The 22,665-nt window shown below is 46.7% G+C and overlaps 1 protein-coding gene across 6 annotated transcripts in view; it reads right to left on the bottom strand.

Moving 5' to 3' along the window:
* Positions 1-4,724: 4,724 nt before the first annotated feature.
* Positions 4,725-22,665, bottom strand: part of mbnl3 (muscleblind-like splicing regulator 3) — a 70,522-nt gene continuing 52,581 nt past the window's right edge. For 2 of the 6 annotated variants that reach the window (XM_045226524.1, XM_045226535.1), the window contains 4 exons: positions 19,161-19,311; positions 16,396-16,506; positions 10,238-10,332; positions 4,725-4,839 (listed from right to left, as the gene is read on the bottom strand). In XM_045226524.1, the coding sequence (XP_045082459.1) occupies positions 4,822-4,839; positions 10,238-10,332; positions 16,396-16,506; positions 19,161-19,311 (375 nt within the window). In that variant the 3' untranslated portion in view covers positions 4,725-4,821. Of the gene's footprint in view, positions 4,843-10,237; positions 10,333-16,395; positions 16,507-17,404; positions 17,441-19,160; positions 19,312-22,665 lie in introns of all 6 variants that reach the window. The other 4 variants (XM_045226561.1, XM_045226550.1, XM_045226546.1 and 1 more) reach the window with 4 other exon arrangements.

Raw genomic sequence — 22,665 nt, 5'->3', positions numbered from 1 at the left:
TCAATCTTGTATCCAGTCCCAAAGTCTCTTTACCCTCCTGGTGTTTAAGGTGATCACTTTAAAAGCTGAGATGCGTTCTTACTCTCCAAAAAACAAAACACAGAAATAAAATCTAACCCAAAAGATAAACAAACAAAACACCTGATCTCCCCAGAGGACCTTTGGACATTAAGGATTTTACTTTACTATTTCTTACAAAATATTCAATAATCTTGCAATCCAAGACAATCTAACTAGACATTCCCTTTCTGAATAAGTTAATGTTGTACATTATTTCAATTCATATGTGAAAAAAATCACAATTAAGATTGACAAAGGTAGCCATGTTGTCGTTCTGTTGCCACAGCAACAACAACAACAACAACAACCTACTATTAATAAGTAACAATGAATCTATCATTGTATAGATACAAATGTATATATTTTTATATAATTTATATTTTTAGTTTTTCTTAAATGGAAACTACACAAACTATTAATTAAGTATCAATGAAGATTATCTTATTTTCATGCTATGAAGCTTTTTTAAATGTTGAATAAACAATTTTTAAAAAATGGGTGAAAATACCACTAACAGTTCTGTCCGTAAATAGTCACATCTTTGATATTGTGATTTAGGAACTAAGACAGAAATGTGACGGAAATTCAATCAAGTACCATTAAGAGAGGGAGTAACTTTGGAACATAATGGTAAAGGCTGAAGAAAGAAAGAAAGAACAATATATTTGTACCAACAACACTACAATTACTCTAGCTAACTATGTTATTGTACAAGGAAAACACACCTCTTAAACATGTACGTTTACTTAAAATGCTAATGCCCCCCCACGAGGCACATTTTTTTTTTCTTAATCAAGTATTTTGTTATTTCCAGCTGGATAGCAGTTGGAGAAGGCATAATGATGTGACATAGAGGGGGAGAGAGAGAAGATAGATTTTCATCTTGGCTGGGCAATGCAAGTCCTTCAAAGCGATACAATTTAGACAAAATTAATTTGTCTAGACATTCTAATCATCAATTTCATTAATCAATTGAATTGATTAAGAGAGGACCATTTCTAATATGCATCAAAATGCTTCAAAGAAAGGGGAAAATGCAGGGACCACACTTGTCCAAGGATATTTCCGAAAGTACTCTTCACACTCACAAACATTTAAACATAAACCTATATAACAACACACACACATACTTAAAACATTTCTTAACACAGTATGTTGTCTTAACGTGGTTTGCATTTTACCTCAATAGAAATAGCCTATATAGTGAATCATTACATTTCAACATGCCGCTCGAGTTTTTGCGTTATTAGATACATTCACCACGTAAATGACATGACTTAAACATGAATAGCTTCCTGTCAATATCAATTTCCCCACAAGATGTGCACAATGTATCAACATTTTCACATATCCAACTCAGTGATTCAGTGTCTAGTCATTAATTAAAACATTTAAACACACCACCCACCCAGTCTGATTACTTTTTTACCTCATCAAAAGACGAGACAGCACAGCTGTTTCAAAGAAGAAACTACAGAGACACGACAGATCTATGGTGCCAGACAGGCAGTGCTAATCAACGTATCATCTGTTTTGAAAAGACTGAAAAGTCGGTTATTACAGTGTATGGACAGTGGTTGGTTTCAGAAGACTTGAAAATGAGTGAGAGGCACATTAAAACTCCTCTAAACATATCAGCTAATGTTTTGTCTTTCTCCATTTTCATAGCAATTCTGCTCCATTTTGTAATAATTCTGGACATCATTTTAGACCAAATACTTGACTCCAGACGTCAAACTGGTCCGTTTCTCTTTCAGTCTCTCACTATCTCCTTCTATTCTCTCTACTTAGGTCGGTACTGTCCCAGCAGGTCACTATATTTGTAGCATTTAGAGTCTGCTGACTGTTGAAAGTAAGGACACAATCAGTGACTATGATCAAATAAATTTTTTACAGACGGAACAATTTCAAGCTTACTCAATTGACTTCCTGCAGAACCTTTTTTTTTTTTTTGTCAAATCCATTCCATTAAAATATTCTGAACACAACAGATAGTAAAATGTGTACCACTTACTCAAACATACTATTATGAATGCAGGAGATTTAGACCCCCCCCCCAAAAAAATAAATAATAATAATCTGCAAATACCAGTTCACGTCTGACAGAGAAAGGGACTGGCTCATCGAAGGGGAAACATCCACTCAGGTATCAATCTGACAACAGTAAGGGAATTATATTCAGGATACAGTATACACCAATGATTGGCACAGACAAACCTCCATTATAGAATCATTGGCACACAGGTAAGCACGCTAGACCTTTCAGACAAGCAGCTCCCCTTATGCAGCCTCTGCAGTGGTTCCAGAAAGTTCAATACATAATTAAGTATTATTTCAGATTTCACCATTCAACTTCATTTTTGGTATCAATAATGTGTCATTCCACGTATAGATTACCTTTTGGGTAGTGTAATTTTGTCAAAAATAACAATTTCACTTAATTTTAACATTGTCATAAAGAGCACATGTTCAACTTCATAACAAACATGTTTTCCCATCTCAAGAGGTTTAAAGCTGAAATCCGCATAAGGGAAAACAGCACCATTGTTCGCCCCTAGCAAATGTGTCATTGTTTTTGTTTTGTTGACGAAACGGTGGAGAGGAGCATCCTGCATCGTGATAAAAATGCAGTACATACTCTGCTGTTCTATCGTTCGTGCATTGATGTGCAATGATGTCAGAGAAGAAAACAAATGCTTTACACTATGATTTCACTATTAGACAGGGACAAATGTAAATATACATTCACTAATCACATTAAATAAGTAAGACAGAAATGATAGTGAAAACATCTGAAAAACTTGGGGTTAAGTGAGTTAAGATCTTCGTTGAAGTTGGACAAACAAGACATGGGACATGGCAAAATGTGGATTTTCAGTGAACACAAATAACTTATTTGAATGAAAACGCACTGCTTTAGGAATAATCTTTCACATGGTTTAGTTTAGTTAGAGCATAGTCTCTCTAGACAGATAGGTTACCTCCCACAATGCACCAATGTTCGAGCATGCAGGTCTGTACTAAGACAAGGTCAGTTTGACATAGAGTAAAAGGTGGAGTTGGGACATCCTTCTTTCTTATGTCACTGCCTTATTCGCTTGTTGCCCAAAATAGTAGCTAACAAGATGGAGCTCACAGAGGTTATTTTAATGAGTGCATTTCACAAGTGGTTAGTTTGCATCAACTACCTTCACTAAAACCACTGCAAAGGTTTTGCCTGCAAACTTTGGTTTCAAATTGCGAAGTTCTGGCATGTCTGGCTGTACAGGCTATGGTAAGAGTTTTTCACAATTCCTGCCTGCATTCTAAGCCCCGCCTACCCAAACTTGTGATTGGTCTGTCTGAAGAGGACCCTTTCCCTTTTCAAAGTTACCAAGAGACTCAGTGCTGTTGCCCTAGGTCTGGGACTTACGAGACTAGTTAGAGCATCGATGTACATGATTGTTAAATTGAAAGGCACTCTATTCGTGTAACGACCCTAATATCATCTCATGAAGAGAGCTTGTCACAGGACCTAGTCCTCCTGAACAGAGACCTTTCGACAGGCTATAGACACAGGGGGAGGGGCTATATACAGGGGGAGGGGCTAAATATGCAGGAGGAGGGGCTATATATAGACAGGAGGACCTATAGCCTTTTTGTTAATAGAAACACTTCTCTATACTTTGTCTGACATCAAGGCTATTTGGGTTTCGGGGTTTTAGTCATTGACTTCAGTTTTTTTTTTAATAAGACATAAAATATCCTACATAGCTGGGAACTCAAAAGGCACAGACAAATGAACATGGAGAAAGATCAGACATGAGACCTTGGGTGAGTTTTTAGAATTGGACCATAGGATCTTAGCCTCTCTGAACTAAGGGAATGGCTCACATAATAACACAATGCTTTTAAGCTTCAGCCGTCTTGAAACGTACTGTAAACATTAAATGAGACACAACACATTTCTTGAAAAGTGAAAAAGAAAAGATGAAGAAAACGACATTGCCTTCTAGAATGAAGTACAGGATCCAACCTCTGAAGACTACTTCTAGAACGATCCAACCTCTGGAGACTACTTCTAAAATGATCCAACCTCCGGAGACTACTTCTAGAATGATCCAACCTCTGCAGACTACTTCTAGAATGTTCCAACCTCTGCAGACTACTTCTTTCTTCTTGTCTGACTTTTCACTCATTTTCTTTCCAGACTGTCTGACTTTGGGGGAACAGTCAGCTGTGTAAGATTATACGACCGTACGCCTCATATCCTCAGCTTAGTCTCCAAGAGGATTTGCTGTTTTTATTGTGTGTGTGTGTGTGTGTGTGTTAAAGGTGTGGGTGTGTATGGCTGTTAGAACTTGGGAGCTCTACCGCCTCTCCTTCAGTCAGCTCCTTCAAGTCAATGTGCATCAGTCTGGGCTGGCTTTACATCAACAGTAATGGGTCCAAGCTTTAGTATTGCCTGTGTTAAATGTCAACAAAACCTTGTCGACCTTTTTATTATGTGAATACCTCCTAAATGAGGATAACACTACCTCTCACTTGGGGTGCACTGTAGGTTAGGCACATGTTTGCTGCATTCAGAGAGTTGACTGTGGTGCTCTTGGGGCAGGGTTGGTTGGGGATGACTAGGGGTTTGATGGTGTTGTCGGGTGCTTTAACTGGGGTTTCACGGGAGGCTTACTGGGTTCAGCGCCACCGGAGCAGCCACCAGGAGCTTGGGGAGAGGGCAGAAGTGGGCTTCCATGGGGACGCACTGAAGTTCCACTGGGTCGGCACTCAAAACCTCTGAAGGGTCTACTGGAGGAGAGGAGAGAGAGAAGAGAGAGAAAGGGAGAGAGAGAGAAGAGAGAGAGAAAGGGAGAGAGAGAGAAGAGAGAGAGAAAGGGAGAGAGAGAGAAGAGAGAGAGAAGAGAGAGAGAAGAGAGAGAAAGGGAGAGAGAGAGAGAAGAGAGAGAGAAAGGGAGCGAGAAGAGAGGGGAAGAGGAGAAATGAAACCTAGAAAACAACTGGAGAGAGGGATAAAGTAGTTTCACCAATAGTAGTACAGTATTGTAATGCATCAACTTGTACTGCACTGACTCAGATGACTGATGATTGGCTAAAATAAATGGATAATAAGATGATAGTTGGAGCTGTATTGTTAGATTTCAGTGCAGCCTGGGATGTTATTGATCATAATTTGTTATTGAAAAAAATTGCTTTACATCACCTGCTATCACATGGTTGGAGAGTTACTTATCCAATAGAACCCAGAGATTGTTCTTCAATGGAAGCTTCTCTAACATCAGATATGTACAATGTGGTGTCCCTCAGGACAGTTGCCTTGGGCCGTTACTCTTCTCTATTTTTACAAATGATTTGCCACTTGTCTTACAAGAAGCTAAAATGACTATGTATGCTGATGATTCCTCACTCTACATGTCAGCACCCAAAGCCAGTGAGCTCATTGAGACTCTTAACAAGGAGTTACAGTCAGTGTCAGAATGGGTGATTAATAATAAACTGGTCTTAAATACATCTAAAACTAAAAGCATTGTATTTGGTTCAAAACATTCTCTAAGACCTAAACCTCAGCTGGAGTTGTGCATAAAGGGTGTGACCACTGAGCAAGTAGAATAAGCTGTACTCCTAGGAGTAACATGGATGGTCAGTCATCATGGTCAAGTCATATTGACAAAGTTGTTGTGAAGATGGGGAGAGGTACAGTATGTCTGTGTTAAAAAGAAAGCTGCAGCTGGCTCAAAACAGAGCAGCACACCTTGTCCTTAACTGCACACACAGAACTAACATCAATAACATGCATGATAGTTTTTCCTGGTTGAGGATAAATTGACTACTTCTCTTCTAGTCTTTTTGAGAAGCATTTGTGTGTTGAAAATGCCTAACCACTTGTATAATGCATTCGGAAAGTATTCAGACCCCTTGACCTTTTCCACATTTTGTTACATTACAGCCTTATTCTAAAATGTATTAAACTAAAAATGTTCCTCATCAATCTACACACAATACCCCATAATGACAAAGACAAAACAGGTTTTTAGAATTTATTACAAATAAAAAACAGAAATACCTTATTTACATAAGTATTCAGACCCTTTGCTATGATACTCGAAAAAACAATTTAATACATTTTAGAATAAGGCTGTAACGTAACACATTTTGGAAAATGTCACAGGGTCTGAATACTTTCCGAATGCACTCTAACTGGTTTTTCTATGCATCGTCAGGACAGAACGGCAGAGTTGGGTAAGCTCAAGGGGGGAGGTGTGTGTGTCTTTGTTAACAACAGCCGGTACGCAATCTCTAATATTAGGAAGTCTCGATGTTCTGCTTGCTTGAGTTAGAATATCTCATGATAAGCTGTAGACCATACTATTCACCAAGAGAGTTTTCATCTATATATTTCTAAGATCGCACTCAACGAGCTGTATAGGGCCATAAGCAAACAAGAAAATGCTCATCCATAAGCGGCGCTCCAAGTGGCTGAAATCCGTTTTACCTCATTTCTACAGCATGTCACCTGTGCAACTACAGGCGAAAAAACTTTAGATCACCTTTACTCCACACACAGAGAAGCATACAAAGCTCTCCCTCGCCCTCCATTTGGCAAATCTGACCATAACTCTATCCACCTCAAATAGTGACACGCTCAATATGGAAGTGGTCTGATGAAGCGGATGCTAAACTACAGGACTGTTTCGCTAGCACAGGTTGGAATATGTTCTGGGATTCATCTGATGGCATTGAGGAGATTACCACATCAGCCACCGGCTTCATTAATAAGTGCATGGACGACGTCGTCCCCACAGTGACCATACGTACATATCCCAACCAGAAGCCATGGATTACAGGCAACATCCACACTGAGCTAAAGGCTAGAGCTGCTGCTTTCAAGGAGCGGGACAATAATCTGGACGTTTATAAGAAATCCCTTTACTCTCTCCGATGAACCATCAAACAGGCAAAGCATCAATACAGGACTAAGATCGAATCCTACTACACCAGCTTGTCGGATTTGGCAGGGCTTGCAAACTATCCTGGATTACAAAGGGAAACCCAGCCGCGAGCTGCCCAGTGGCGCAAGCCTACCAGACAAGCTAAATGCCTTCTATGCTCGCTTCGAGGCAAGCCACACTGAACCATGCATGAGAGCACCAGCTGTTCTGGACGATTGTGTGATTACGCTCTCCGTAACCGCTGTGAGTAAGACCTTTAAACAGGTTAACATTTACAAGGCCACAGGGCCAGACGGATTACCAGGACTCCGAACATGCGCTGACCAGCTGACAAGTGTCTTCACTGACATTTTCAACCTCTCCCTGACCCAGTCTGTAATACCTACATGTTTCAAGCAGACCATCATAGTCCCTGTGCCCAAGAATGCCAAGATAACCTGTCTAAATGAATATCGCCCCATAGCACTCACATCTGTGGCCATGAAATGCTTTAAAAGGCTGGTCATGACTCACATCAACAGGAAACGGAGGGCCGAGCACGCCCAAATTCACATTGACGCGGCTGTAGTGGAGCGGGTTTAGAGCTTCAAGTTCCTTGGTTTCCACATCACTAAGGATCTATCATGGTCCACACACACCAACACAGTCGTGAAGTGGGTACAACAACGCTTCCCCCCTTCAGGAGGATGAAAAGATTTGGCATGGGCCCTCAGATCCTCAAAAAGTTCTACAGCTGCACCATTGACAGCATCTTTACTGGCTGCATCACTGCTTGGTATGGCAACTGCTTGGCATCCGACTGCAAGGCGCAACAGAGGGTAGTGCGGCCGGCCCAGTACATCACTGGGGCCGAGCTCCCTGCTATCCAGGACCTCTATACCAAGCGGTGTCAGAGGAAGGCCCTAAAAATTGTCAAAGACTCCAACCACCCAAGTCATAGACTGTTCTCTCTGCTACCACATGACAAGCGATACTGATGCACCAAGTCTGGAACCAACAGGACCCTAAACAGCTTCTACCCCCAAGCCATAATACTGCTAAATAGTTAGTTAAATAGTTAACCAAATAGCTACCCGGACTATCTGCATTGACCCTTTTTGCACTAACTGTTTTGACTCATCACATACGCTGCTGCTACTATTTATTATCTGTCACTTTATCTCTACCTACAGTGAGGGAAAAAAGTATTTGATCCCCTGCTGATTTTGTACGTTTGCCCACTGACAAAGAAATGATCAGTCTATAATTTTAATGGTAGGTATATTTGAACAGTGAGAGCCAGAATAACAACAAATAAATCCAGAAAAATGCATATCAAAAATGTTATAAATTGATATGCATTTTAATGAGGGAAATAAGTATTTGACCCCTCTGCAAAACATGACTTAGTACTTGGTGGCAAAACCCTTGTTGGCAATCACAGAGGTCAGACGTTTCTTGTAGTTGGCCACCAGGTTTGCACACATCTCAGGAGGGATTTTGTCCCACTCGTCTTTGCAGATCTTCTCCAAGTCATTAAGGTTTCGAGGCTGATGTTTGGCAACTCAAACCTTCAGCTCCCTCCACTGATTTTCTATGGGATTAAGGTCTGGAGACTGGCTAGGCCACTCCAGGACCTTAATGTGCTTCTTCTTGAGCCACTCCTTTGTTGCCTTGGCCGTGTGTTTTGGGTCACTGTCATGCTGGAATACCCATCCACGACCCATTTTCAATGCCCTGGCTGAGGGAAGGAGGTTCTCACGCAAGATTTGACAGTACATGGCCCTGTCCATCGTCCCTTTGATGCGGTGAAGTTGTCCTGTCCCCTTAGCAGAAAAACACCCCCAAAGCATAATGTTTCCACCTCCATGTTTGATGGTGGGGATGGTGTTCTTGGGGTCATAGGCAGCATTCCTCCTCCTCCAAACACGGCGAGTTGAGTTGATGCCAAAGAGCTCGATTTTGGTCTCATCTGACCACAATACTTTCACCCAGTTCTCCTCTGAATCATTCAGATGTTCATTGGCAAACTTCAGACGGGCCTGTATATGTCCTTTCTTGAGCAGGGGGACCTTGCGGGCGCTGCAGGATTTCAGTCCTTCACGGTGTAGTGTGTTACCAATTGTTTTCTTGGTGACTATGGTCCCAGCTGCCTTGAGATCATTGACAAGATCCTCCCGTGTAGTTCTGGGCTGATTCCTCACCGTTCTCATGATCATTGCAACTCCACGAGGTGAGATCTTGCATGGAGCCCCAGGCCGAGGGAGATTGACAGTTATTTTGTGTTTCTTCCATTTGCGAATAATCGCACCAACTGTTGTCACCTTCTCACCAAGCTGCTTGGCGATGGTCTTGTAGCCCATTCCAGCCTTGTGTAGGTCTACAATCTTGTCCCTGACATCCTTGGAGAGCTCTTTGGTCTTGGCCATGGTGGAGAGTTTGGAATCTGATTGATTGATTGCTTCTGTGGACAGGTATCTTTTATACAGGAAACAAGCTGAGATTAAGAGCACTACCTTTAAGAGTGTGCTCCTAATCTCAGCTCGTTACCTGTATAAAAGACACCTGGGAGCCAGAAATCTTTCTGATTGAGAGGGGGTCAAATAATTATTTCCCTCATTAAAATGCAAATCAATTTATAACATTTTTTACATGCGTTTTTCTGGATTTTTTTGTTGTTATTCTGGCTCTCACTGTTCAAATAAACCTACCATTAAAATTATAGACTGATCATTTCTTTGTCAGTGGGCAAACGTACAAAATCAGCAGGGGATCAAATACTTTTTTCCCTCACTGTATATGTACATACAGTATCTACCTCAATTACCTTATACCCTTGCACCTCGACTTGGTCCTGGTACCCCGTGTATATAGACAAGTTATCGTTACTCATTGTGTATTTATTATTAATTATATTATTACGTGTTTAACTTTTCTATTATTTCTCAAAAAAAATTAGCTCTGCATTTTTGGGAAGGGCCTGTAAGTAAGCATTTAACTGATTAGTCTACACCTGTTGTTTCTGAAGCATGAGACAGACAGAGTGACACAGGAGATGGCTCAACACAATACCCTAATGCAACAGAATCCACCAACAAATCTAATTTCAGTGTGTGACATTAAAAAGTGACTGAAAAAAGTGAAACGTGAACACACAGTATGTATATGAAATTATAAAAAATCGGAATCTTAATGGCCAAAGTTCTGACACCATACAGGTATAAACCAAAGAGAGAACCCAAAATGAAGGGACAAACCTGATTGGAGGCGGCTGATTCTGCGAAAGGAACATTGGTGACTGGGGTCGAGGCCGACGAAACAGTGGAGGTGGTGGCACCGTGCATCATGGGTACTTTTATTCAGGCGAGTTGGACGAGAGACAGGGGGGATGGGTGGGGGGGGGAATGTTATGGTTACCATGGCAAAATGTGGAAGAGGGGTAAAAGTCATGGAAAGAAGTCATGTGACGACATTGCCGGGGGTGAGGGGTTTCAACAAGAACCGAGACATGCAAATGAAATAAGATAACAATTTAATGACATGACTTATTCCATTAGAAGAGAACCAACTATGTTAAAACAGAAGAACAATATTCAATATTGTCTCAAAACTAATAGTCGATAACAAAATATGGCAGAAATCTTAATTCATACAATCGAATCAGACTAAGGCATCTGATAATTGTATTCAGATGGAGGGAGTACATGTGTAGGGAGGGAGCAAATGAATAACAGAAAAAAGAAGCAAAAGACTAGTTCTGTGAACCAGAGACTCACACACAAACATAAAGGCATTAGCTAATATAATATGACACTCATTTGTCATCGTTATCACATAACTGAATCACATTAATATGCTGAGGAAATATTCTAAAAATAACGGCATATTCAAATACGTTAGTCTTGAGATGGGAAGGAGATACAGTGCCTTGCAAAAGTATTCATCCCCCTTGGCATTTTTCCTATTTTGTTGCATTACAACCTGTAATTTAAATTGATTTTTATTTGGATTTCATGTAATGGACATACACAAAATAGTCCAAATTGGTGAAGTGAAATGAAAAAACTAACTATTTATTAAAAATAAATAACGGAAAAGTAGTGTGTGCATATGTATTCACCCCCTTTGCTATGAAGCCCCTAAATAAGATCTGGTGCAACCAATTACCTTCAGAAGTCACATAATTAGTTAAATAAAGTCCACCTGTGTGCAATCTAAGTGTCACATGATCTGTCACATGATCTCAGTATATATACACCTGTTCTGAAAGGCCCCAGAGTTTGCAACACCACTAAGCAAGCGGCACCACTAAGCAAGCGGCACCACCAAGCAAGCGGCACCATGAAGACCAAGGAGCTCTCCAAACAGGTCAGGGACAAAGTTGTGGAGAAGTACAGATCAGGGTTGGGTTATCAAAAAATATCTGAAACTTTCAATATCCCACAGAGCACCATTAAATCCATTATTAAAAAAGGGAAAGAATATGGCTCCACAAACCTGCCAAGAGAGGGCCGCCCACCAAAACTCACAGACCAGGCAAGGAGGGCATTAATCAGAGAGGCAACAAAGAGACCAAAGATAACCCTGAAGGAGCTGCAAAGCTCCACAGCGGAGATTGGAGTATCTGTCCATAGGACCACTTTAAGCCGTACACTCCACAGAGCTTGGCTTTACGGAAGAGTGGCCAGAAAAAAGTCATTGCTTAAAGAAAAAAATAAGCAAACACGTTTGGTGTTCGCCAAAAGACATGTGGGAGACTCCCCAAACATATGGAATAAGGTACTCTGGTCAGATGAGACTAAAATTGAGCTTTTTGGCCATCAAGGAAAATGCTATGTCTGGTGCAAACCCAACACCTCTCATCACCCCGAGAACACCATCCCACAGTGAAGCATGGTGGTGGCAGCATCATGCTGTGGGGATGTTTTTCATCGGCAGGGACTGGAAAACTGGTCAGAATTGAAGGAATTCTTGAGGGAAACCTGTTTCAGTTTTTTTGTCTTATTTCTTGTTAAATTCACAAAAAAATATATTTTGCATCTTCAAAGTGGTAGGCATGTTGTGTAAATCAAATGATACAAACCCCCCAAAAATCCATTTTAATTCCAGGTTGTAAGGCAACAAAATAGGAAAAATGCCAAGGGGGGTGAATACTTTTGCAAGCCACTGTAGCTGTGTATACACAGCAGGCTAAGGGTCGTGGTCAAAGGTAGTGTGCTATAAAGGAAACAGGGTGCTATTTGGGACGAAGTCACAATCTCCCTCCTGACTGACATTATAGGATGATTTAATTAAAGTGAAAGGTCAGCTAGTCTGCATCCCAAATGGCACCCTATTCCCTATATGGTGCACTACTTTCCAACAATTCTGAATAGAGTGGGAGTGTGATGCGTCACGTGCCGTTACAAAAAGTGAACGAATACATCAGAAACATATGCAACAGACAGGTAGACAAGCCGTTTGTGTAGAAATCAGCATCATCATGATATATGCAGAAGGCTATGGATGAAAATAACTAATACAGGGTAGGACATGCATAAAAAACAGAAATACAGCTTGTTATAGAAAAGCACAAACACTGATACGCACACACGCACACAGATTTTCAGATTTTATGTAAGAGGAGCTACCTTCCCCTAGATATAGTAAGAGGAGCTACCTTCCCCTAGGTACAGTAAGAGGAGCTACCTTCCCCTAGGTACAGTAAGAGGAGCTACCTTCCCCTAGGTACAGTAAGAGGAGCTACCTTCCCCTAGGTACAGTAAGAGGAGCTACCTTCCCCTAGGTACAGTAAGAGGAGCTACCTTCCCCTAGATATAGTAAGAGGAGCTACCTTCCCCTAGGTACAGTAAGAGGAGCTACCTTCCCCTAGGTACAGTAAGAGGAGCTACCTTCCCCTAGATATAGTAAGAGGAGCTACCTTCCCCTAGGTACAGTAAGAGGTGCTACCTTCCCCTAGATATAGTAAGAGGAGCTACCTTCCCCTAGGTACAGTAAGAGGAGCTACCTTCCCCTAGGTACAGTAAGAAGAGCTACCTTCCCCTAGATATAGTAAGAGGAGCTACCTTCCCCTAGGTACAGTAAGAGGAGCTACCTTCCCCTAGGTACAGTAAGAGGAGGTACCTTCCCCTAGATACAGTAAGAGGAGCTACCTTCCCCTAGGTACAGTAAGAGGAGGTACCTTCCCCTAGATACAGTAAGAGGAGCTACCTTCCCCTAGGTACAGTAAGAAGAGCTACCTTCCCCTAGATATAGTAAGAGGAGCTACCTTCCCCTAGGTACAGTAAGAGGAGCTACCTTCCCTAGGTACAGTAAGAGGAGCTACCTTCCCCTAGGTACAGTAAGAGGAGCTACCTTCCCCTAGGTACAGTAAGAAGAGCTACCTTCCCCTAGATATAGTAAGAGGAGCTACCTTCCCCTAGGTACAGTAAGAGGAGCTACCTTCCCCTAGGTACAGTAAGAGGAGCTACCTTCCCCTAGGTACAGTAAGAGGAGCTACCTTCCCCTAGATATAGTAAGAGGAGCTACCTTCCCCTAGGTACAGTAAGAGGAGGTACCTTCCCCTAGATATAGTAAGAGGAGCTACCTTCCCCTAGGTACAGTAAGAGGAGCTACCTTCCCCTAGGTACAGTAAGAGGAGCTACCTTCCCCTAGATATAGTAAGAGGAGCTACCTTCCCCTAGGTACAGTAAGAGGAGCTACCTTCCCCTAGATACAGTAAGAGGAGCTACCTTCCCCTAGGTACAGTAAGAGGAGCTACCTTCCCCTAGGTACAGTAAGAGGAGCTACCTTCCCCTAGGTACAGTAAGAGGAGCTACCTTCCCCTAGGTACAGTAAGAGGAGCTACCTTCCCCTAGGTACAGTAAGAGGAGCTACCTTCCCTAGGTACAGTAAGAGGAGCTACCTTCCCCTAGGTACAGTAAGAGGAGCTACCTTCCCCTAGGTACAGTAAGAGGAGCTACCTTCCCCTAGGTACAGTAAGAGGAGCTACCTTCCCCTAGATATAGTAAGAGGAGCTACCTTCCCCTAGGTACAGTAAGAGGAGCTACCTTCCCCTAGGTACAGTAAGAGGAGCTACCTTCCCTAGGTACAGTAAGAGGAGCTACCTTCCCTAGATATAGTAAGAGGAGCTACCTTCCCTAGGTACAGTAAGAGGAGCTACCTTCCCTAGGTACAGTAAGAGGAGCTACCTTCCCCTAGGTATAGTAAGAGGAGCTACCTTCCCCTAGGTACAGTAAGAGGAGCTACCTTCCCCTAGGTACAGTAAGAGGAGCTACCTTCCCCTAGGTACAGTAAGAGGACCGTTTCAAGGCTGCTGAGCCTCCCCTGTGCACTGGTTCACTACTTCCATAAATATAAAAGCATTGGATTGGTGGAGGCATTGGCTAGTGGGGGTTTCCACCGCATTTCTTACACCAGTCATTTCCTTTCAAATCAGTGAAAGGAAGTGAACAAGCACACTTTGGGAGGAAGGAGAGATAATTGAGACATAGCCTAAGTCTTACTGTACGGAGAGACTCAGGGGTCTGTCAACTAGACCTTCCTATGTCAGGTGAACCAGTGTGCACTTCAGGAGAAAGGAAATATTATTGGGACGCACTCAGAGTTAGAGAGGGTAGACTCGGTCAGATACAGCTATAGTAGGTAGAGGGAAGGTAGAGGGGAGGTAGAGGGGGAGGTAAAGGGGAGGTAGAGTGGGAGGTAGAGGGGAGGTAGAGAGGGAGGTAGAGGGAGAGGTAAACGTTCAGATAGAGGGGAAGGTAGAGGGGAGGTAAATGGTCAGGTAGAGGGGGAGGTAAAGGGTCAGGTAGAGGGGAGGTAGAGGGGGAGGTAAAGGGTCAGGTAGAGGGGAGGTAAAGGGTCAGGTAAAGGGTCAGGTAGAGGGGGAGGTAAAGGGTCAGGTAGGGGGGGGGGGTAAAGGGTCAGGTAAAGGGGGAGGTAAAGGGTCAGGTAGAGGGGGAGGTAAAGGGTCAGGTAGAGGGGGAGGTAAAGGGTCAGGTAGAGGGGGAGGTAGAGGGTCAGGTAGAGGGGAGGTAGAGGGTCAGGTAGAGGGGAGGTAAAGGGTCAGGTAAAGGGTCACGTAGAGGGGGAGGTAAAGGGTCAGGTAGAGGGGGGGGTAAAGGGTCAGGTAAAGGGTCAGGTAGAGGGGAGGTAGAGAGGGAGGTAAAGGGTCAGGTAGAGGGGGAGGTAAAGGGGGATGTAAAGGGTCAGGTAGAGGGGGAGGTAAAGGGGGAGGTAAAGGGTCAGGTAGAGGGGGAGGTAGAGGGGAGGTAAAGGGTCAGGTAAAGGGTCAGGTAGAGGGGGAGGTAAAGGGTCAGGTAGAGGGGGGGTAAAGGGTCAGGTAAAGGGTCAGGTAGAGGGGGAGGTAAAGGGTCAGGTAGAGGGGGAGGTAAAGGGCCAGGTAGAGGGGAGGTAGAGGAAGAGGTAAAGGGTCAGGTAGAGGGGGAGGTAGAGGGGGAGGTAAAGGGTCAAGTAGAGGGGGAGGTAACGGGTCAAGTAGAGGGGGAGGTAAAGGGTCAGGTAGAGGGGGAGGTAAAGGGTCAGGTAGAGGGGAGGTAGAGGGGGAGGTAAAGGGTCAGGTAGAGGGGGAGGTAAAGGGTCAGGAAGAGGGGGAGGTAAAGGGTCAGGTAGAGGGGAGGTAGAGGGGGAGGTAAAGGGTCAGGTAGAGGGGAGGTAGAGTGGGAGGTAAACGTTCAGGTAGAGGGTAGGTAGAGGGGGAGGTAAAGGGTCAGGTAGAGGGTGAGGTAGAGGGGGAGGTAAAGGGTCAGGTAGAGGGGGAGGTAAAGGGTCAGGTAGAGGGGAGGTAGAGTGGGAGGTAAAGGTTCAGGTAGAGGGTAGGTAGAGGGGGAGGTAAAGGGTCAGGTAGAGGGTGAGGTAAAGGGTCAGATAGAGGGGGAGGTAAAGGGTCAGGTAGAGGGGAGGTAGAGGGGGGAGGTAAAGGGTCAGGTAGAGGGGGGAGGTAAAGGGTCAGGTAGAGGGGAGGTAAAGGTTCAGGTAGAGGGTAGGTAGAGGGGGAGGTAAAGGTTCAGGTAGAGGGTAGGTAGAGGGGGAGGTAAAGGTTCAGGTAGAGGGTAGGTAGAGGGGGAGGTAAAGGGTCAGGTAGAGGGTGAGGTAAAGGGTCAGATAGAGGGGGAGGTAAAGGGTCAGGTAGAGGGGAGGTAGAGGGGGAGGTAAAGGGTCAGGTAGAGGGGGAGGTAAAGGGTCAGGTAGAGGGGAGGTAAAGGTTCAGGTAGAGGGTAGGTAGAGGGGGAGGTAAAGGTTCAGGTAGAGGGTAGGTAGAGGGGGAGGTAAAGGTTCAGGTAGAGGGTAGGTAGAGGGGGAGGTAAAGGTTCAGGTAGAGGGTAGGTAGAGGGGGAGGTAGAGAGGGAGGTAGAGGCTCAGGTAGAGGGGTAGACCAGCTGTGGATTCCCCTCACCAGTGAATCCAGGCGCTGACAGGAGGCGGCTGTGGGGGTGCCTGCAGCTGCTCCAGTCCCGCCTCTCCCAACGGCCATCCACTGCCAGCGGGGCCGGCCCTTTCATAAGCCCTACAAGAGACAGGGGGCAGCAGGCTTAGGCTGAATCCTAAATAGCACCCTATTCCCTACATAGGGCGCTACTTTTGACCAGAGCCCAGAGGTCAAAAGTAGTGCACTATATACGTAATAGGGTGCTATTTGGGACACAGCCCGGGAGACCAACAACCTAGCCTCATACTGACTGGCCAGGGACTGAGGTAACTGAGCTGACATAGAGACACACACAGACACAGACACACACACACACACACACTAGCAAACTCTAAAACACAAATAAAATGTTTAAATAAGGTAGTTTGTGTCAGAAATGAAAGTGGCAAGACAGGCAGGCAGGCAGACATACAGACAGGCAGACAGACAGACAGGCAGGCAGTCAGACAGACAGACAGACAGACAGGCAGATAGACAGGCAGACAGGCAGGCAGGCAGGCAGGCAGGCAGGCAGGCAGGCAGGCAGGCAGGCAGGCAGACAGACAGACAGACAGACAGACAGACAGACAGACAGACAGACAGGCAGGCAGGCAGGCAGGCAGGCAGGCAGGCAGGCAGGCAGGCAGGCAGGCAGGCAGGCAGGCAGACAGGCAGGCAGACAGGCAGGCAGGCACCTGTGGGACAATGTGAAGGTTCCAAAATCACCCCAGATTGACTAATATCTACTTTCATATCCTCCAAGGTTCTTGGTGTTGGGGTCTGGAACTTAACTATGTTTCTAGAATCTACTACAACTAGAACTACTTAACTACAATCTGAGAACTACATCCACTATCTTCAGAGGATGTGTTGCTGATCATTCTCCTTCCTCTCTCCTAGCTATCTGGCCAACCACAGAGGAGTCGATTTACTACCAACTCCCCCCTCTCCCCTCTCTACATGCCCCCAGCAGCAGTGAGTGAGCGAGCCGACCTACCCATGCCTCCTGATGGCGCCATGCACAGGACGGAGCCTGCCACAGCATGCAGAGAGGGGGAGAGGGGGGGGTGAGAGGAAGGAAGATGGGAGCAACGGAAGGAGGTGATGAGAGGATGGAGGAGGGGAGGAAAGGGGGAGGAGTGATTGACACAGAGAGAGTGACGACAGACAACAGGACAAGACAAAAACAACATTCAGGTTAGTGCAAGCCACAAGAACAGCGCGTAAATAATGGCTTCTATAACCTGTCACAGTCAGCTAGAACACAGCAGAGACAACATGGAGGCTTAAAGGCAGACAGACAGAACACAGAACATGGGACAGTGCAGTGGAGGGCATAGGATGCAGAGAGCGCTAATAGTATTCAATTGCTCACTGCTGTTAAGTTTGGATGGATACGGCATGTCAAATTATTAATGTGGTACTTTAATAGCAATATAGACCTGATGATGGGACAGCAGAGGAAAGTGGAGGAGTGGATCAGTCAGAGATCTATACATTCTCTCCCAGCGTGTGCTGGGTGCTGTTGCTGCATACTTTAGGCCACCTAGAGCAGATCATGCCAGTATTTGTGCGTGATAGCAGGGGACCAATCAAGCATGGGACAAAGACACAGAGTACAGGGGACCGAGAGGGAGAAAGAAGAGAAAAATAGAGTGAGAGTAGGAGCGAAGGACAGAGTACACCCAATAAGCCCTATCCCAGACAGGACAGAGTACACCCAATAAGCCCTATCCCAGACAGGACAGAGTACACCCAATAAGCCCTATCCCAGACAGGACAGAGTACACCCAATAAGCCCTATCCCAGACAGGACAGAGTACACCCAATAAGCCCTATCCCAGACAAAAGGACAGAGTACACCCAATAAGCCCTATCCCAGACAGGACAGAGTACACCCAATAAGCCCTATCCCAGACAGGACAGAGTACACTCAATAAGCCCTATCCCAGACAGGACAGAGTACATCCAATAAGCCCTATCCCAGACAGGACAGAGTACATCCAATAAGCCCTATCCCAGACAGGACAGAGTACACCCAATAAGCCCTATCCCAGACAGGACAGAGTACATCCAATAAGCCCTATCCCAGACAGGACAGGGTTTACCCAATAAGCCCTATCCCAGACAGGACAGCACAGCACACTGTGTACACTCAGCACAGAGAGAGAGTTCCTCAATACTCACAAGGAACCCGCTTTCTTCTCTCATGTTCCTACATTATATTCTATACCATAACACATCTCCCCCTATCAAATAGACGTCCACTGGTATGTTTATCAGTACTCCTGAGTAATATGTTCATAGTAATATGTCTTGGTACTAATGTTTGACATAGTAATATGTTTCTGCTGTGTCATTTCTCCTGTCTGTTTCCATGTGCAGTCCCTATGTAGACCCTATGCAGTTAACTTGACCCCCATATGACAGTACAGTGTGAAGCTGCCATGTCAGTCTGTCTGGCCTAGCTAGCCCTCCCCAGTGTCAGTCTGTCTGGCCTAGCTAGCCCTCCCCAGTGTCAGTATGTCTGGCCTAGCTAGCCCTCCCCAGTGTCAGTCTGTCTGGCCTAGCTAGCCCTCCCCAGTGTCAGTCTGTCTGGCCTAGCTAGCCCTCCCCAGTATATTTAGTTGACCTATCTAAATCAGACTCAGGATAGATAAGTTCACTCAACTTAATTGAATCAATAATTCAGCCTACTTACTTTTTTAAAGTAAAGCCAACTTATTCTATTTGACAGAGTAGACTAGACTCACCAGGGTGGATAAAGGTTGGCTGCTGCAGCTGCATGTTAGCCAGGGCCTGCTGATAGTGGAACATGCTGGGGTTGAACACAGCACCACCCCCGTTACTCTTCTCTAAGGTGGGCCTCTTTGGTAGCGGGTGCATAGCCCCATGGGGCAGGGCCTGGGGAAGAGAGAGAGAGAGAGAGAGAGAGAGAGAGAGAGAGAGAGAGAGAGAGAGAGAGAGAGAGAGAGAGAGAGAGAGAGAGAGAGAGAGAGAGTTAGCATTTGGGCTCAGAAATGGTGCAATGCATGTACTTTGAATTACATAAAAACCATACCTGTCAAACTACTCTGAAACAGCCTACTATGCTAACATGAATCACATTCCGATGCTTGAACAGCATCAGTGCTCTTGCTGGTAGTTCCCCAACTACAGAGGATGCTACTGTATCGGAAATCCCTCAGGCCAACCATAGCAAAACAGGGCTTTCAGTCTAGAATCCATTTTCTGATGGAAAATGTGACGCATCATCAGACAGAAATGGAAGAAAATATTAACAACATGGACATTTACACACATAAAAGTGAAATCAGAAAAGATGGTGATAAAAAGGTAAAAATACCACAGGCTGGGGGCGGGGTTAGTACAACAAGCAGTGAGCACATGACAACAGCCAACCAATGAGGATCAAGCAAATGACAAAGACAGTAAGCCAGTGGAGATAGGGGTGAGGTCAGAGAGAGAGAGAGGTGTGATGCATAATAGAAATAGCTGAAGGTGAAGATGAAGGAAACAACCCACAGAGAACCAAAAACATGAAGGCTTACACAGGAGAATGATGATATAACCTGAGGGGAGTGAAGCCTGATGTGGCAACTTTTAACAGCTACTAGAGGCATACCAGAGGACCAACAAATGCAGATGAACAAGAAAAAATTGCCAAAATGCTTTAAAAAGTCTCAATTTTCCTTCCCTCTCCACATCTCTCTCTGTCCTCCTCCCCCCCTCCTCTCTCCAACCTGCTCCCTACCCCTCTCTCTCTGGCCTGCTCCCTACCCCTCTCTCTCTCTGTCCTACTCCCTACCCCTCTCTCTGGCCTGCTCTCTCCCCCCTCCTCTCTGTCCTGCTACCTCCCCCCTCTCTCTGACCTACTCCCTCCCCCTTCTCTCTGACCTGCTCCCTCCCCCAATCTCTCTGTCCTACTCCCTCCCTCTCTCTCTGGCCTGTTCCCTCCCTCCTCCTGCTCTCTCTTCCTGCTCCCTCCCCCTCTCTGTTCTGCTCCCTCCCCCTCTCCCCTCTCTCTCTGACCTACTCCCTCCTCATCTCTCTCTGTCCTGCTTCCTCCCCCTCTCTCTCTGTCCTACTCTCTCCCCCTCTCTCTCTGACCTGCTCCCTCCCTCCCTCCCTCCCTCCCTCCCTCTCTCTCTGGCCTGCTCCCTCCCCCTCTCTCTCCAGCCTTCTCCCTCTCTCCCTCCCTCTCTCTGGCCTGCTCCCTCCCTCCTTCTCTCTGTCCTGCTCAATCCCCCTCTCTCTCTGAACGGAACGGCTCCCTGCCTCCCTCCCTCCCTCCCTCTCTCTCTGTCCTGCCCTCTCCCCCTCTCTCTCTCTGGCCTACTCCCTCCCCCCTCTCTCTCTGTCCTGCTCTCTCCACCTCTCTCTCTGTCCTGCTCTCTCCCCTTCTCTCTCTGTCCTGCCCTCTCCCCCTCTCTCTCTCTGGCCTACTCCCTCCCCCTCCCTCTCTCTGTCCTGCTTCCTCCCCCTCTCTCTCTGTCCTGCTCTCTCCACCTCTCTCTCTGTCCTGCTCTCTCCCCCTCTCTCTCTGTCCTGCTCTCTCCCCCCTCTCTCTGACCCTCTCTCTCCCTCTCCCTCTCTCTCTCTCTCTCTGTCCTACTCCCTCCCTCTCCCCCTCTCTCTCTCTGTCCTGCTCCCTCCCCCTCTCTCTCTGTCCCACTCCCTCCCTCTCCCTCTCTCTGGCCTGCTCCCTCCCCCTCCCTCTCTCTGTCCTGCTTCCTCCCCCTCTCTCTCTGTCCTGCTCTCTCCCCCTCTCTCTCTGACCTACTCCCTCCCCCTCTCTCTCTGGCTTGCTCCCTCCCGCTCTCTCTCTGACCGGCTCCCTCCCTCCCTCTCTCTCTCTGTCCTGCTCCCTCCCCCTCTCTCTCTGTCCTTCTCCCTCCCCCTCTCCCCTCTGTCTCTGTCCTGCTCCCTCCCCCTCTCTGTCTGTCCTGCTTCCTCCCCCTCTCTCTCTGTCCTGCTCTCTCCCCCTCTCTCTCTGACCTACTCCCTCCCCCTCTCTCTCTGGCTTGCTCCCTCCACCCCTCTCTCTGTCTTGCTCCCTCCCCCTCTCTCTCTGACCGGCTCCCTCCCTCCCTCTCTCTCTCTGTCCTGCTCCGCTCCCTCCCCCTCTCTCTCTGACAGGCTCCCTCCCTCCCTCTCTCTCTCTGTCCTGCTACCTCCCCCTCTCTCTTCCCCCCCCTTCTCTCTGGCCTGCTCCCTCTCTCTGCCCTGCTTCCTACCCCTCTCTCTCTGTCCTACTCTCTCCCCCTCTCTCTCTGACCTGCTCCCTCCCTCCCTCCCTCCCTCCCTCTCTCTCTGGCCTGCTCCCTCCCCCTCTCTCTCCAGCCTTCTCCCTCCCTCCCTCCCTCTCTCTGGCCTGCTCCCTCCCTCCCTCCCTCTCTCTGTCCTGCTCAATCCCCCTCTCTCTCTGAACGAACGGCTCCCTGCCTCCCTCCCTCCCTCCCTCTCTCTCTGGCCTACTCCCTCCCCCTCCCTCTCTCTGTCCTGCTCTCTCCCCCTCTCTCTCTGTCCTGCCCTCTCCCCCTCTCTCTCTCTGGCCTACTCCCTCCCCCTCCCTCTCTCTGTCCTGCTTCCTCCCCCTCTCTCTCTGTCCTGCTCTCTCCACCTCTCTCTCTGTCCTGCTCTCTCCCCCTCTCTCTCTGTCCTGCTCTCTCCCCCCCTCTCTCTGACCCTCTCTCTCCCTCTCCCTCTCTCTCTCTCTCTCTCTGTCCTACTCCCTCCCTCTCCCCCTCTCTCTCTCTGTCCTGCTCCCTCCCCCTCTCTCTCTGTCCCACTCCCTCCCTCTCTCTCTCTCTCTGGCCTGCTCCCTCCCCCTCCCTCTGTCTGTCCTGCTTCCTCCCCCTCTCTCTCTGTCCTGCTCTCTCCCCCTCTCTCTCTGACCTACTCCCTCCCCCTCTCTCTCTGGCTTGCTCCCTCCACCCCCTCTCTCTGTCTTGCTCCCTCCCCCTCTCTCTCTGACCGGCTCCCTCCCTCCCTCTCTCTCTCTGTCCTGCTCCGCTCCCTCCCCCTCTCTCTCTGACAGGCTCCCTCCCTCCCTCTCTCTCTCTGTCCTGCTACCTCCCCCTCTCTCTCCCCCCCTTCTCTCTGGCCTGCTCCCTCTCTCTGCCCTGCTTCCTACCCCTCTCTCTCTGTCCTGCTCTCTCCCCCTCTCTCTCTGACCGTCTCTCTCTCTCTCTCTCTCTCTCTCTCTCTCTCTCTCTCTCTCTCTCTCTCTCTCTCTCTCTCTCTCTCTCTCTCTCT

The sequence above is a fragment of the Coregonus clupeaformis genome, chromosome 2, assembly GCF_020615455.1.
Source record: "Coregonus clupeaformis isolate EN_2021a chromosome 2, ASM2061545v1, whole genome shotgun sequence".
NCBI classification, from domain to species: domain Eukaryota; kingdom Metazoa; phylum Chordata; class Actinopteri; order Salmoniformes; family Salmonidae; genus Coregonus; species Coregonus clupeaformis.
Note: the sequence above shows the minus strand (reverse complement) of the source record. Positions and strands in the feature narration are given on the sequence as shown.